Source organism: Carex rostrata, chromosome 7 (assembly GCF_964058835.1).
Source record: "Carex rostrata chromosome 7, lpCarRost1.2, whole genome shotgun sequence".
NCBI lineage: Eukaryota > Viridiplantae > Streptophyta > Magnoliopsida > Poales > Cyperaceae > Carex > Carex rostrata.
The window spans coordinates 2409917-2425283 of NC_135924.1; the positions used below are offsets into that span (position 1 = coordinate 2409917).

The 15367-nt window shown below is 35.5% G+C and overlaps 1 protein-coding gene and 1 long non-coding RNA gene across 3 annotated transcripts; one reads left to right on the top strand and one right to left on the bottom strand.

Moving 5' to 3' along the window:
• Window positions 1–3460: 3460 nt before the first annotated feature.
• On the bottom strand, window positions 3461–6125 carry LYK5 (Protein kinase superfamily protein). The gene is made up of 2 exons (XM_078304907.1): window positions 5681–6125; window positions 3461–5263 (listed from the first exon to the last, which is right to left on the bottom strand). The coding sequence occupies exons 1-2, from the start codon at window positions 6019–6021 to the stop codon at window positions 3595–3597; spliced, it is 2010 nt and encodes a 669-aa protein (XP_078161033.1). The 5' UTR covers window positions 6022–6125; the 3' UTR covers window positions 3461–3594.
• Window positions 6126–13856: 7731 nt separating this feature from the next.
• LOC144557400 (uncharacterized) lies at window positions 13857–15314 on the top strand. 2 transcript variants are annotated; one of them, XR_013512652.1, is made up of 4 exons: window positions 13857–14025; window positions 14528–14580; window positions 14682–14718; window positions 15105–15314. It is a non-coding gene; the product is annotated as an uncharacterized LOC144557400 (long non-coding RNA). The 2 variants fall into 2 exon arrangements; XR_013512651.1 differs by having other exon boundaries at window positions 14682–15314.
• Window positions 15315–15367: the final 53 nt, after the last annotated feature.

Sequence of the window (15367 nt, forward strand, 5' to 3'; positions counted from 1 at the left end):
AATAACTATTAATATAAAAAATTCAACTTTGCATATTAATTTTTGCATAAGCCGTGGTAAGCCCATTATTTTTTAACAACTTGAATGTGAGAAAATATAATGCAGTCACATATTCGCTATGTTTATACACATAGATGGATGCCAAATTAATTTTTTAAATAAAATTTATTGCTATGAATACATCCTTCAATATTTACCTTAATATTATTTGCATAATAATGAAAATTTATTGCTCTCATTGATATATTCCATTCATAGATTTTTTGAATCACAGAAAATAAAATCGTCATCTCCAATATTTTATTTTCTAAAAATTATATCTATTCTTCAATATTTTTATTTTCAAAAGTTATTTCTCTCCATCCTCTTGAATTCAAAAGCTATTAACAAAAAAACAAAAACACTTTTCAATATTTTTTGTAACACCATGAGTACTCCAAACAATCAATAATCAAATTCTGAAAATAATACTACCCAAGTTTCACAAAATATTATTGAAGACTCTAATGAGAAAAAAAGTAAACAAATCTGTAGTATGGAAGGAATACTTGCAAATGTTGAATCAATAGGATAGTATTTTTTTTTTTAATTTAGATAGATAACTAATGATTTAGAGTTATTATTTTTATTGTGTTATGTAGCATGATATGATATATTTTATTATTTATGAACAAGATCAATAGTATAATTTTTTTTTGCAGTAATTTTTAATTTATATTATAATGATTTATGATATAATTAAGATGTTTAAGAAATTATTATATTTAAATGTAAATAATTTTTTAAATGCTTTGGAGTTGTGACATATACCCGCTCCGGACCCGGAACCGCCCCGTATTTGAACTGGACCCGATAATCTACAAACAAGTTATGGGTATCTATCTACCCGGAACCAAAAGACTAAATCCGAAATATCTACGGGTATATAGGTATCCGGATCCGGACCCGACCCAATTTAAAACAAATAAGTATATGGATCGAAATTTGGACCCGAACACTTTTAGGGTACGGGTCCAAATATAATAATATTGTGTGGACCCGACCCAACCCGACCCGATAGCACCTCTAACTGTGCATACATATGCATTATGCAACTTCAAAAATTGTGATTCTAAAAATTCTAAAATTTCGACCACGGCCCAGAAGTATGATCCAGTCTAACCATCAACGGAAAAAAATGGGAATTTTTTGCCAAACATGGAGAATAGCTAGGGAGGGAGCCTCAGAGGTGGCGAAGAAGGAATAAATCTGCGGTTATTCTCAAGGAGTTCTTGTTATTCCGATCCCAACTATTGGTCTTTGTTGAGATTCGTACATGAAAAGCTTACTTCTTTGAGATTCGTGCATGGAAAAGTTTGAATGGTTCAGATCGATTTCTTAAGAATAACAGCTGATTCGTGCATGGAAAAGTTTGAATGGTTTAGAGTTTGAGCTGCTTAACGGGCCAGGCCGTCTAAATGCCGTTCAACTTCAGCCCGTTTATTCACCAGCTGTTTAATTATCAAGCCTAGTTTCGAATAATACTTTCAGGGATGGTACAGTTGTCTTCAGTCAAAGACGGGCCCCACCGAATACCGTGTCGTGTTTGCATTCTGGGCGGTCAATTACATAAAATCTACTGGATCTTTTGTTGCACATTTAATTATATAAATAAATACAAGAGGTCTACACTTACTAGCCTTCTAGGTAGGTAGGGGTGTCAATGACACCCGTTTATCCGTTTATCCTTTTATCCTATCCGTATCGTATTCAATAAGATGAGTATGAACAAGATATTTTTTTGTTAACTTATTGGGTTTGGACCGGTATGGGTAAGGATTATTTAGATAAACGGGTATGGGTACGGGTAAAGATTATTTCGTACCTATTGAGTAATGGATAATTATATAAAATAAATTATATCATAAGAAGAATATTATGCTAAATATTTTACTTTTTTATTTGAATGTTTTATTATTTAGTTAAGGAATTGAATTTGTTAGAAAAGATATTTGTGATTTTGATTTTTTTTGCTTAATAAAAAGCTATTACTTAGAATTAATTGCATATTTATATTTTAATTTTATATTATTAATTGTGATTGCATATGTATAACATGATAAGTTTTGATAGTTTATTTGTAAAAATTAATAAAAATATTATATTTGTATTATTCATTATTCGCCCACAACCGTTTCGTTACCTGCTAATCTTAACAGATATGGATAGGGTAGGGTAAGGCAAATTCTTAACGGGTATAAATAGGGTATGAGTAAGATCAATTCTTAGTGGGTATGGGTATGACAATAGTTCTTCCCTACTCATATCATACCCATTGGCACCCCTACTTCTAGGCGGGCAATTATATTAAATCTATTATAGATCTTTTGTAGCAGTATAGCACATAAAAATCAATACAAACATGTAAGTAGCATATTCACAAGAGTCGCGAATTAAACCCGAATAATTTATTTTTTTGGTAATGTTGAACCGAACGCTGAATTATTTGGTTGACCAAGCTTTTACCGAATTAAACCCGAATAATTCACGAATTTTACAAACATTTCACTAATTTTTTCCAGGACATTCTTTTTTTTTGTTTTTTGCTCTATTGCAGGACTAAAATCTCTGGTCCGAATAATTTTGAATTATAGCCAAATTATTCTCGAATCACGAATTTTTTACCTCACCGAACCAAACCCGTATAATTCATTTGTCACTATGGTAAGCAGGGGCAGATTTATTGTAGCGCAGTCCAAAGTTAATTTACAAAGACTGAATTTTAAGACTTTACCTTTTTCTAGAAATTAATATTGCCCTATCCTGAATAACTCGAATCTGTTTGAACAACCCAATTAAAAAAGATAACCCATTGTATATCAAATTTTACTTATTATATAACATATGACCCAATTAAAATCCAATTTGCATCCTCTGAGATATCTCATACTTGCGTGACTTTTTGGAAAATCTCAACTGTTCTGGACTTTTGGCCCATGGATTGATTAAAGAATGCAAAATTAAAAAAGAAAAAGAAAAGAGAAATGCACTACCAACGTCCGACAGTCTGTAGATCTTTTTCTCTCAGCCTATAATCTAGTACCCGATTATATCTATTTAAATCCGATTCAATACAGTGATGATTAGTGGGACCAGATCGTCAGTGAAGACGGCGGTGAAGAAGGTGTGTATGACGGGTAAGAAACTGAGGAGACAGTATTATTATGGAGGTGGTTGAATGAATTTAGTTTCTTGTTTTTTTAGTTATCAATAAGACTTATTCTGATATTTTGGGGAACTATTAATTTGTTGTACTAGAATTTTTCTGTGGTGCAATCAATAAATTCGCCTGATTCCAAAACACTGTAATTATTATTATTATTATTATTTTATTTTTACAATTGACAATTCTGGTAATATAATTTCAAAGAATTGTTGAATAGGAATTACAGAAGCGTAAGTTATTGAGGTTCAACCCTAATTTTGATTTTGTAATCTTCATTTAGTCAACAATTATTAAGCTCAGTATTAAAAAATGTAATACAAATAAGTACAGAAATTAACAACATTTCAAAAATTAACCTAAAATTTCAGAAAAAGGTGCCCAACACTTATTTACCTAGCATCAATCGTAGTAGAACCACTCGATTTCCCATAATCGGATGGGTCCCAATCAAAGGTCGAATTGTATATGCCCGATAAGGAAACCATTACCTCACCCATTCCGGGTCGTAAACCCGGTTCACGTGCCAAGCACCGCATTGCCAGTTCAGCAATTGCAAATGCCAGTTCAAATGGGTAGTCACTTTGAAGACATGGATCAATGAATTCACTTAATTTGCTCCTCACATTCTCCCCCGACAGCACACTGCTAATCATCTCCGACAGCAACCGCGGCTGTTTCACATCCTCACATTCTTTATCGTTTTCTTCTTCTGACGAAATAACCGGTTCTTTACCAGACAATAACTCTAGCAATAAAACACCAAATGCGAAAACATCTAATTGGGTCATGATCAAACCATGTTCTAAGTACTCTGGTGACATATAACCTTGTGTACCGACCACATGTCGGGTAAGTTGCGGTTGCACCCCTGATTCCCCAATGAACACCTCTTCATTGACAGCTCTAGCAAGACTGAAATTTGATAGCTTGGCTCTAAAATCCCGATCCAATAGCACGTTTTGGCTGTTCAAATTTTTGTGCACATATGGCGGTTTTGTGTAGTTGTGGAGATAATTCAACCCATCCGCTACATCATAGGCCACTTGCATTCGGTGCTTCCATGAAAGGCAGTATGGCCCACCAGATACCGGGTCAAGCCTTCTCCCGTGGATCCATTCTGAAAGGGACCCGTTACCAGCATACTGGTAAACCAAGTATGTGTTTCCAGCATGGATGCAAAATCCAGATAAGCGGATTATGCTAGAATGGTTGATTTGTTTTAATATATTAATCTCATTTGACACATCTCCCTTTAACCTCCTTATGGCTGCTTCATCTCCATTGATCGTACCGCTGTACACTGACGATCCGTTGATCCGACGGTTGTCAGAAAAATTATCTGTTGCTCTGTCCAATTCTTCGAACTTGTACAATGTCAGAGACTCTATCATTGTGCGTATATCGCCAGAGATGCTGACTCCAGATTTTACATCTGTCATATCTCCTGATTGCAACATTGCTTCAGAAGATACTGGCTCTTCAGTAAACTTTTTCGTGGGTCCCTTACGTCTACGCCAGAAACAGCATAGTACAAATGCAAATAACCCAACTAGAGCTACAACACCTACACCAACACCAACACCAACATAAACCCATGTTTTACTGCTCGAGTTCCCAGCTGGCGGTGGAGGTGGTGGTGGGGTTGAAGTAGACGGTGGTGGGGGTGGGCTAGCTATCTCATTTTTTGTGGGCTCTGTCAAGAGTGGGACCAGCAAAGTAGTAAAGGGGTAAATAGTGGAGGTACTGGTAAGCTTATTAGCATCTAAAAGAGATTTTTCAGAGATGCCGAATCGACTGGCTATAGCTGAGATGGTGTCACCCCAGGTTATGAGATAGTTGAGGAGGTACTTTACACCGGCCGCTGTCTGATTGGCAGTGGGACAGGCACACCGAACTGGTACCAGAATATTGAGGCCCACTGATAGATTAGTGCTAATGTACGGGTTTTGAGCAATCAAGGATTGACAGGTGGAGAGTCCCTGGTACGTGTTGTTTGCTACCGAGAAATATGTCTCACTGTTGAATTTTAGGGTATATGTGGCATTGTGCTGGTAATACCTGTTAAATGGAAATAGTTTTTTTTCTTCAAATGGTGAGATTTATTGAGACCGGGCTACAAACTGTGCTGGTACGTGGCATTGTGCTGATACTGACAAACTGGAAATAGTACCTGTTTTTTCGTTGGTATTTATTTGTTTTATTGGGGTTTCTAGTTTCTACATCTCAAATAGAGAATAATAAAAAAACCAATTATGAGGTTATTTCTGAATAATTTAACTGAAACACATAACAGTATATAACAGAACCACTGGTAAGATAAGATGACTACAAATTCAATGGTAAAGATTTTAACAGAGCAAGTTTGGCTTCATGCAGTGCACGAATTTTGATTCTATAGTCCGCGCCACGCACTGCATGAAGCCAAAACTCATCTGTTAAAAATATTTAACAAAATTTATAGAGAGAAGAGCGTACTGGCCGGAGCAAGAGCAAGGGATGGGAACCAAAACGAGATCGTTGTCAGGGATGGGGACCACATCAGGCACCGAATTAATGGATGACACGTTGGCAGTAGAGGCGTTGAAGAGGAAGGAGATTTGCACAGGGGATTGGTAGTAGGGGGAAGAAGATCGGAAGGTGAGATAAGAAGAGCACTGGAGAGCTCCATTACAGGCGTAACCTAGTGTGGTTGAGGCATTGGTAGCATAGCAATCTAGTTGCTTGTTGTTTTCATATTCTTGCTGTGCGTTGATTTGGAGGCTAACTGTGAAGAAGAGAAGAAGAGGTAGTAGGAGGTGGAGCTTGATTGCTGCCATGATTGAACTGGAGAGGAGAGGGGAGAGAGAGAGCGTGTTCTCTAATCTCAACTCCTCAGTTGGGAGAGAGAGAGAGAAATAGAGGTATTCATTGAATGATTGAATGAAAGCAATAAAATAAAGGAAGAGTTTGAAGCAATAGATGGAAGTTGGACTTTGACTTGTTACAAGTCTACTGACTGGGCTTCTCGACTAAACGTAGCTTGGGATTCTCTGTGGCTGTAACAGTGTCACACGCTAGGACTCAATAGTACCCGGACTCATATGCAGAGACGGATGTAGGATTTTTATCAGGGTAAGGCAAGAAGTTATCAAATTGTGTTTAAATAGATAATTGAATTCAAATTCATTAGATAATAGGATATTAAGTTATAAGAGAAAATGTTTTTGTCCACAGAAGACTGTCCACAGTTTGTCCACAGCATAGCACCTTATCCAGTTTAACTTGTTTTAACGGACTCCGGTCCAGACTGTTACTTTGTCTCATTTCCATTTACGCCATTTATGGTAACTTTTAATCCCAATCCCCTCTCACGCTCTTCCTCTCCTTCAGTAGAGATGTCCTCCCTCATCTCACGTGCTCTTCCTCTCCTTTCACCTGCTCCGCCACCCCGTGCCATGCCCTTCAAATCCTCTCTCTGTCCTCTTCTTTCTGACTCTCCAATCCTGCTCCGCGCTCACAAATTCCAAACAACCGCTACCACATCGAGCTCTTCCACCAGATCTAGATCCAATGACTACGATGAGATAAGATGAGATCACGATCAGCTCCGAGTACAGTGTTCAATCCGTACAAGAGATGGGCATATTAGCTCTGACATCAGAAATTGTGCTACCTTCATCAGCACTGACCGTTGGACCTGGTGCTGCTATGCTTATGGCTCACACTTGATCCTCTCCACCTTTTCGCCACTACCACTGTTGCCGTTAGCCCTAGCCTCTTGCGATCGCTTGTGGCTCAATGACAAGTTTGCTTATTTTAAAAGTTTGTTAGCAGTTAGTACTTAGATAATGGACTAGCTTTTGTTGATAACAAATTATAATACAAATCGTGATTGCTGATTTGAACATTACTTTTTAGTACTAATTCGTCAAGGTAATTGCTTAAATACGAGTTTCTACTTCCAGTACTCAATTTTAGCACAATTTTTACATAGCTTTTAGGTGTGCACGGAAGGTGTTCGATACAATGCCTAAGCTAGAGAACAAACAAGTTCAATCCAAAAGCAAAGCTGTGAGGTGATTCTGGAACAAATTTGACTCGGCTGTTACATACCGAAATAGGTTGACCTGATCGATCTACTGCTGTACTAGTAAACTGGTACAGGATTTAGAAATTGACATTGCAAGTCTCAGCCTCACTCCATATCACATCATTGACCCAAAGGTACATCTTTTTTTTGTTTTTACTCATATGCTCAAGAAAATTATGATCTGCCTCAAGGGCCTTTAATCTCTTGGAAAGCCGAGAAATCTCCTCCTCCAGTTCAACCAAATCCTTGTCCCCACTGATGCTCTTCATCACTGGTACGAATTTCGAAACCTCACCATTTTCTCTGGCGAAATTCTCTTCTTCTACCTCTTCAATAGTATCTAGTTTTGGGGATTTTACAAAGGAGCTATTTGTTGGAGAAATGATGCAATTTCTCTTCTAATTCAAATCTAGTAAGTTATTTCTGTTGAATTTGTTGTTTTTCGTTGTATGTAGTAACAAATATAGCATTTCAAATGAAATCTGGAGGAAAGAGATGATAGAGAGGCAATATGGAATAATGATTTGTTAATTTTACTATATTGCCCCGTTAATTTTACAGTATTCATCTTGTGGAAATCTGGAGGAAAGAGATGATAGAGATATGGAGTATTGATCTGTTAATTTTACATTTTTTCCCCTGTTAATTTTACAGTATTCATCTTGTAATTTTACAGTATTCATCTTGTGGAAATCTGGAGGAAAGAGATGATAGATAGGTGATATGGAGTATTGATATGTTAATTTTACAGTATTCATCTTGTAATTTTACTGTATCCATCTTGTAATTTTACAATATACAAGATTCAATTGAAAATTCTACTGTATACAAGATTCAATTGAAATTTCTACTGTGTACAATATTCAATTTTACAATTCTGCTGATTCAATTTTACAGTATACAAGATTCAATTTTATAGTATGTAAGATTCAATTGAAAATTTTACTGTATACAAGATTTAATTTTACAGTATACAAGATTCAATTTTACAGTATACAAGATTCAACCCAGTGCGGAAGCTAATAATTAACTCTAACTGCCAATAACCGCTAATAACTAACTCTAACCGCCAATAACTTCCTATAACTGTAATTTCCGAAAGTACAATTTGAAAGTACATTTATTTTGTCCTGTTGTGCAAGTTGCAATCTTTTTCTAACTATCATGGGACCACTTCAAATAGTTGCTGGATGTTTTGTGATTAACTGATATATTTTATGTGATATATTGTATATTTATACAGCATGTAGAAGTAATTTTACAGTATTCGCACAAGTCAAAGCTGTGGACAAATGGTGGACAAAAGGCTGTGGACAATTAGATGCTTCCAAGTTATAAATTGTTCAAAGAAAGAAAGAACTACAGACTGTTGGTTGTCGGCAGTGCATTTCTTTTTCTTTTTTTTTGCGTGCTTTTATCAATCAATGGACCAAAAATCCAGGACAGTTGAGATTTTTCAAAAAGTCACGCAAGTATGAGATATTACAGAAAACGTGAATTGGATTTTAATTAGTTCATCTGTTATATAATATACAAAATTTGATATAAATAAATGGGCAATTTCTTATAATTGGGTTGTCCAATTTCCAAATATATTTAGATTATTTAGGATAGAGTAATATCAATTTTCAGAGTAAGACAAAAACTCAAAATCCAGCCTTTATAAGTTAGTTTTGAATGTTCAAAATAAAGTAGTCCTACCATATGCTACAGTAGATCCACCTCTGTTTGATTTATATGTGCTACATAAGATCTAGAATATCTTTTATGAAGGCTAGTAAGTGTAGTCCTCTTGTATTTATTTATATAATTATATGTGCAACAAAAGATCCAGTAGATTTTATGTAATTGACCGCCCAGAATGCTAACACGACACGGTATTCGGTGGGGCCCGTCTTTGACTAAAGACGACTGTACCATCCCGGAAACGGGCTTGATAATTAAACAGCTGGTGAATAAACGGGCTGAATATGGACCACATTTAGACGGCCCGGCCCGTTAAGAAGCTGAAACACTAAACCAGTTAGTTTGTCTAGCCCAGACGGATCCTCTCTCTACTCTCTTCGCCGGAAATAAATCAGCTGTTATTCTTAACGAATCCATCTGAATCGTTCAAACTTTTCATGCACGAATCTCAAAGAAGTAAGCTTTTCATGTACGAATCTCAACAAAGACCAATGGTTGGGATTGGAATAACAAGAACTCCTTGAGAATAACAGCAGATTTATCATTTATTTCCCTCTTCGCCACCTCTAATGAGGCTCCCTCCCTATGCTGTATGTTTGGCAAAAAAAATCCCTTTTTTTTCCGTTGTTGGTTTGACTGGATTCAGGAGCGGATCTAAAAAGGCTCAATGATAAGCAAGTGCCTACCTATGAATTATGATTTTTTTTTTTTTCTTTTTTGAAGTAAAACTAGTGTTATACGTTAGTGTCTACCCCTGAGCAATGTTAATTCCTATACCAGCTGGTTCAGCAGAAAATAAGAAAACAATATGATCAATGTTAACATAAGAGATCTCAACTAGGTAAAACTGATCGAATGGAGTTTAAATAGATATAATTGGATACTAGATTATAGGATGTACAGAGAGAGAAAGAACTACATTCTGTTGGAAGATGCATGATCAAGATGCTTTAGCTTAATTGTGTTATGATTTTTTGATTTCTTCATGTATGCCTTTTGTTCTATAGTGATGGCAGGAGAAGAACTTTGCAATGACTTTAGCTACACAACTGTAGATTTGTTTGGTATTATGTACCAGTGATCCTGTTTGAATGATTTCTTCTTTTTTTTTTTGAGAAAAATGTTTGAATGGTTTCGTATCAATGAAATCAGTAGGTTTCACGCACTACTTATTAAAAAAAAAAAGTTGAGATAACTAAGAGTTCATATCCTATAAGGTAACATAATATTTCTGTTTAGATATGAACTGTCTGATTAGAATCATCTGAGGTAACATAAATCTGAATTAAAAGGGCAAAAATATGCAACTCAAAAGTGAGTGATTTTAGTAAAAAGTTAGCTGAAATACAAAATAAAAACAATAGAAGCCTGACTCAAACCCAATTAATTAGTTGGCTAAATGCATTCTTATGCAACAAAGAATTAGCAATGATGCAAATTATTTATTAAGTGGAGCAGTCCCTATTTATTCAAATATATATTGTGAAAGAAAATTAGATAGAATGTGCTTACATGTTTCTTTTGATTTTTTTTAATTAATTATGATTACTATTATATACTCATCAAAATCTATATAAATGCTCGAAATAATGTTGTTAATATGTGCTTGAAAATTATTGTACCAAATTAAAAACATACGGCAAACATTATGCAAAACAAATCTATTAAATTGTTTTCAAAGCATATTACATGTGTCTGTTAATATTTTAATTAATTGGTATGACATTTCAAATTAATTACATAATTACCTAAACAAATAAGACTTTGAAAACAAAGATATAACTTATAAACATAAGCCGTTATATGCTTATGTAAGTAGTGTAGCTTGATTATAAATATACTCTATATATTTTGAGGTACCTCATGAGATATGAACACCACTACCTTGCTTTTAGGGGCGGACCCAGAATGTAACGGGGAGAGGGAGGAGGGGGGGGGGGGGGGGCGCAGTCGCTTCCACTTGGATTTTGAGTTTTAGTGGTGATCTATCGGTACTGATCGACTTTGCGCTCCTCCCCTCCGGAATTTTCTTGCTCTCCTCTAGATGTTTGATTTGTAATTTGGATTAAATTTAGTGTTAAAATCAAAATAAATTTCTTGAATTATGATTGGTAATTAGAATTATAAGTTAAAGCATCATAAATTACAAGTCAGAACATTGAAAAATACAAGTCAAAGCATTATTTTTTATCGAGTACCTAATTAGTTAATGTGTTAGATATTTAAATCCAATTCAATATTTCTTAATTTGCCTCTCCTGACGAAAATTCTGAATCCGCCTCTATTTGCTTTGGACCTTTGGTACATTTTTATTGTGAATAAAATTGCTAAATCTCTAACTACAACTTATTTTATTGCTAAAAATAACACAAGTAATTATATTTTATTTTTCTCATAATGCCCTTATTTCATCGTACGGTTCAAATTGTTTATAATTTGTTCTCCAGTAAAAACAATTAATATACTGGAGCAATTCTTAAAAAATAAAATAAGAACAAACTTATTATGTACTAGTAATAAGAACAAACTTATTATGTACTAGTAATAAGAACAAACTTATTATGTACTATTAATAAGAACAAACTTAGTTAGTCAGCGACTCACTCTAATTAACTTTGGATAACTAACGGATCTTCTGATATGTCTAGTGTTTACCAAACGGGTCAGGTCGGGTCCCGTCGGTCTGAACCCGCCTGGGCCACGGTTCCGAAGGTCCTCAGGTTCAGCGGGTCCCATTTGGGAGAGTTGGATCAAACTCATGCTAGATCCTTGGTCCAAAATTAACACAGGTTATTGGTCCGGGTCGGGTGTGGGTTGGGTGTGAGTCTTGATCCGAGTCTTCTTTTTTCTTTTCTTTTTTAAAAGTGGACTGTTTATGGTCGAAACAGCACTGTTTCTTGCCAAAATAGGTTTGTTTATGTTTAGTCCGGTCTGGTCTAGGTTTGGTCCGGTTCGGGTTTAGGTGGGTCTCGGGTTGGTACAGGTAGAGGCTAGTTGGGCCGGGGGTTTGGGCAGGTCGGATTTTCGGGGATCTAGTTCCAAAAACCGGTCTAAACCCTTGCTAGACCCGATCCTAGGGTTAGTCCGGACCGGTCCGGGGTTCTAGCTCGGGTCAGGCCGGTTCGAGGGCAGTCCACGGTTCGGCTGGATTGGGTCTGACCCAGTCGGGTTTTTTCAATTCACTATGTCTTATGGACAATATTCCATATGTGCAGATTACTAAGAAGTGAACCCCATGCTACCGCTTGTAGTAACAATACTCGCGTTTAATTCACGAATAATTCATGTATTAAATGTTTTTTTCGACGTTTCTAAACCGAACTATGAAGAAAACGCAAAAAAACGTATAATATATTGTATTCGCGTATAAAACGCGAGTTGATGAATTATTCGCGTTAAAAACGTGTAAATTTCTTTTTTCCTTTTTTTAAAATTTTTTTTTCTTCTTTGTTGTACCGAATTATATCCGAATCGTAAATTTTTTATTCTGACGAATTGAATCTGAACTATTTATTTGTCACTGTGTTGTCACTTTATTGTTTGTGCTTGTGCATGTGGAGTTGGGAATATATCATTATCAATTGACATTGGTGATCAGTCTGAGATATTTAATTCTTGGTAACTACGGAGAAGTTTCCAGGAAGTTTCCGGAGCAACCTCTAGAATTATGTCTGGAATTTCACTTTAAAAAAATGTTTGGTTCATATGATTTTGTTTTACTTTATGGAGTTTAAAGTAGAACGATTATTCCATTTGTTTATGTTGCTAGTACAACAGCTATAATGAAATAAAACTGTTCTTACATAACCAGTCCAGAAAAATATGTTAAACATTTCACTTAATATCATTATTATTTGTGATTTTCTTGATAGTTGAACCTAAAATAATAAAAAATCTCAATATTAATTACATATCAAACATTATTATTTTTACAAAAAGAGAAAAGTACTTTTTTTTATTCTACAAGTATTTGATATGTGGATTTATTAATGCTACTGTCTATATATCGGTTGATGTGCTTACATTAATATATTAACATAACTCTTGAATAAATAACTTGTAATAGAATAAAATACCACTACACATTTGATATTTTATTAAGGTTATATTTGATATTTTAGATTTAATAATTAGTTACTACTGAAATATATCAATGTGGTACAATGTTCAAAATAGCTAAACAGAGCACGGCTAAATTATAGCTTGCTACAATGGCGCAATAATGAAAATATAGTATTATGGTATGATAATTGCTATTTATAACCTTGATTTAATAAAAAACAACCTTTTGATTTTTACTATTTTTGGATTGTTTTAGTGTTTGTAAAAAACCCACTTTCTAATTCAATTTTGGTGATATCGAATCGAACGTCAAATTATTCGGTTGACTGAATTAAATCTGAATAATTTGCGAATTTTACGAATTATTTGCAAACTTTTTCTAATTTTTTTTCAGAACATTTTTTTTTACTCTCTTGCAGGACTGAGATCTCTGATCGAGATAATTCCGAGTCATTTTTAAATTATACCCGAATTATTCCCTAATCATGAATTTTTTACCTCGCCGAACCGAACCCGAATAATTTATTTGTCACTATGTGCAGTTTCCTTTACCAAGTACAGTTTGTAACACTGTGAATGTCACATAGTATCTGTGGATCTAGGAATGAAAAAAAATCCAATTGATCCGGTGGCTCGGTCATACCATCTGACCCGTCCATTATCCGATCAATCTGACACTGTGATGGACCAGATAAGGCTGGGCTTAAACCGAAGCCCACAGACAGCCCATTGGGCCTATATGTTAATACAACGAGCACTGGAGCAGTCGAGGGTTTTACTTTGCACGTCTCACGTCCTTTCCTCACTTTTTCGCTCTCTGTCACTTTCTCGGTCTCTTTCATTTTCTCTCTTTCGTTCTCTCTGCTTCACTCCGCCAGATCGCCGAGGCCACGATCACAGATCGACGCCGCTCCGCAGCCAGATCGCCGCCGTTCCGCCAGATCGCCGCCAGCAGCATATCATCACCACCGCCCCATAGTTTCAAGTGCTGAGTACAGACACGGTACACCTTCTATTTCTTCTAAGCTATATAAATTGTTTGCAGTGCTGTCGGAAACTCGCCATTACCAACTGGATCAAAAGAGAAATGGGTAAAATCGAATGCTCTTATGTATACCCAGAAGGCCGGAACAATGAAAAGAAATGGCCAGAAAATAAAGGTCTAAAGCATTTTTGGTACAAATACTGATTCTAAACATTAAAGGAAAATTTTAATAATTGCGGTGACAGTTGGCAAATTCCTCTTCAAGTAAGCTTTATTATATTTCCAGTAGTTTTAACACTTTAAGAATTCAATTACTTAAAAAGCACAATGTTTAGAAAAATGTCAAAACTTCTTTTAGCGGTTCAGCCTCTTGAGCAGTTAGTTATCTTTCCCAAATTAATGCTGTTTAGGGTAAATGAAAATTAGTTTTGTAACACTGAAATCATCGGAGTTTCTGAAAATAAAATTAACCAATGCACTCTTGGTATTTATTCATAAAATTCTGATTTTCTATATGCAGACAATACACTTTACAAAGTTCCAATCGGTGACACTATTTTACATCTTTTATAGGTAACTATTATATTCACTTGTCAGTTTACCACTAGTTATCATTTATTATATATTCCTGTTAATCTAATTTTCTTTCCTTCGTTTTTCTGTCCCTCTTTCAGCATGCCAAAAGATGAAGCTATATGCTGCTAACGAATTGTAAGCATCAGGGCATCATCTCTATTTTACTCTTTGTTAATTAGGCTGAACTCTCGTTGTGAGGTACCCATGGCCTCCGACAGGCACACATACACACACTTATTCAATGGATTATGGACTTTACAAGCTTTGTACTGTAGTCATATGTTCAATTCTTCTCATATTTTCCCGAGTATTACAGATTTTCAGTCTTGGCATGTTTACAACATTCTGATGGTACACAGCAATAATAATAGACCTGACGGATTTTGTGTCAACAAATGTTACTTGTTAGTAGGCCTGTGTCAATCGGTTGTTGCTTTGTTTAACAAAAGCTGTAAAGTGTTTTCTTCTTCAAGAAAGTATAAGTGTGTTTGCTATAATTCTTATGTTGCATTGTTTTTCAGGTACAACAGAGGGTGGTTTTACCACAGGGATTTGTGAGCCCAGCTAAAGAGGCTCAAAACAGCTCTTCCCAACATCATAGCTGTCATGGTCATTGCTGAAGCACTCAAAATGAAGCACCCCGTTGCTGGCCAATGGGTCAAGCAGTTTAAGCAAGCTTTGGAAGCATCCGAAGATGTGCTTGATGAGTTGGAGTACGAAAAGTTGGAGAATATTGTCACCAATATTCTCCAACTTTTTGTACTCCAACTCATCAAGCACGTTG

Coding starts and splice junctions, on each gene's coding strand:
- LYK5 (XM_078304907.1), bottom strand. CDS start 6,021: ATGGCAGCAATCAAGCTCCACCTCCTACTACCTCTTCTTCTCTTCTTC. Junction 5,264..5,680: donor CCTTGCTCTTGCTCCGGCCA/GTACGCTCTTCT, acceptor TCCATTTAACAG/GTATTACCAGCACAATGCCA.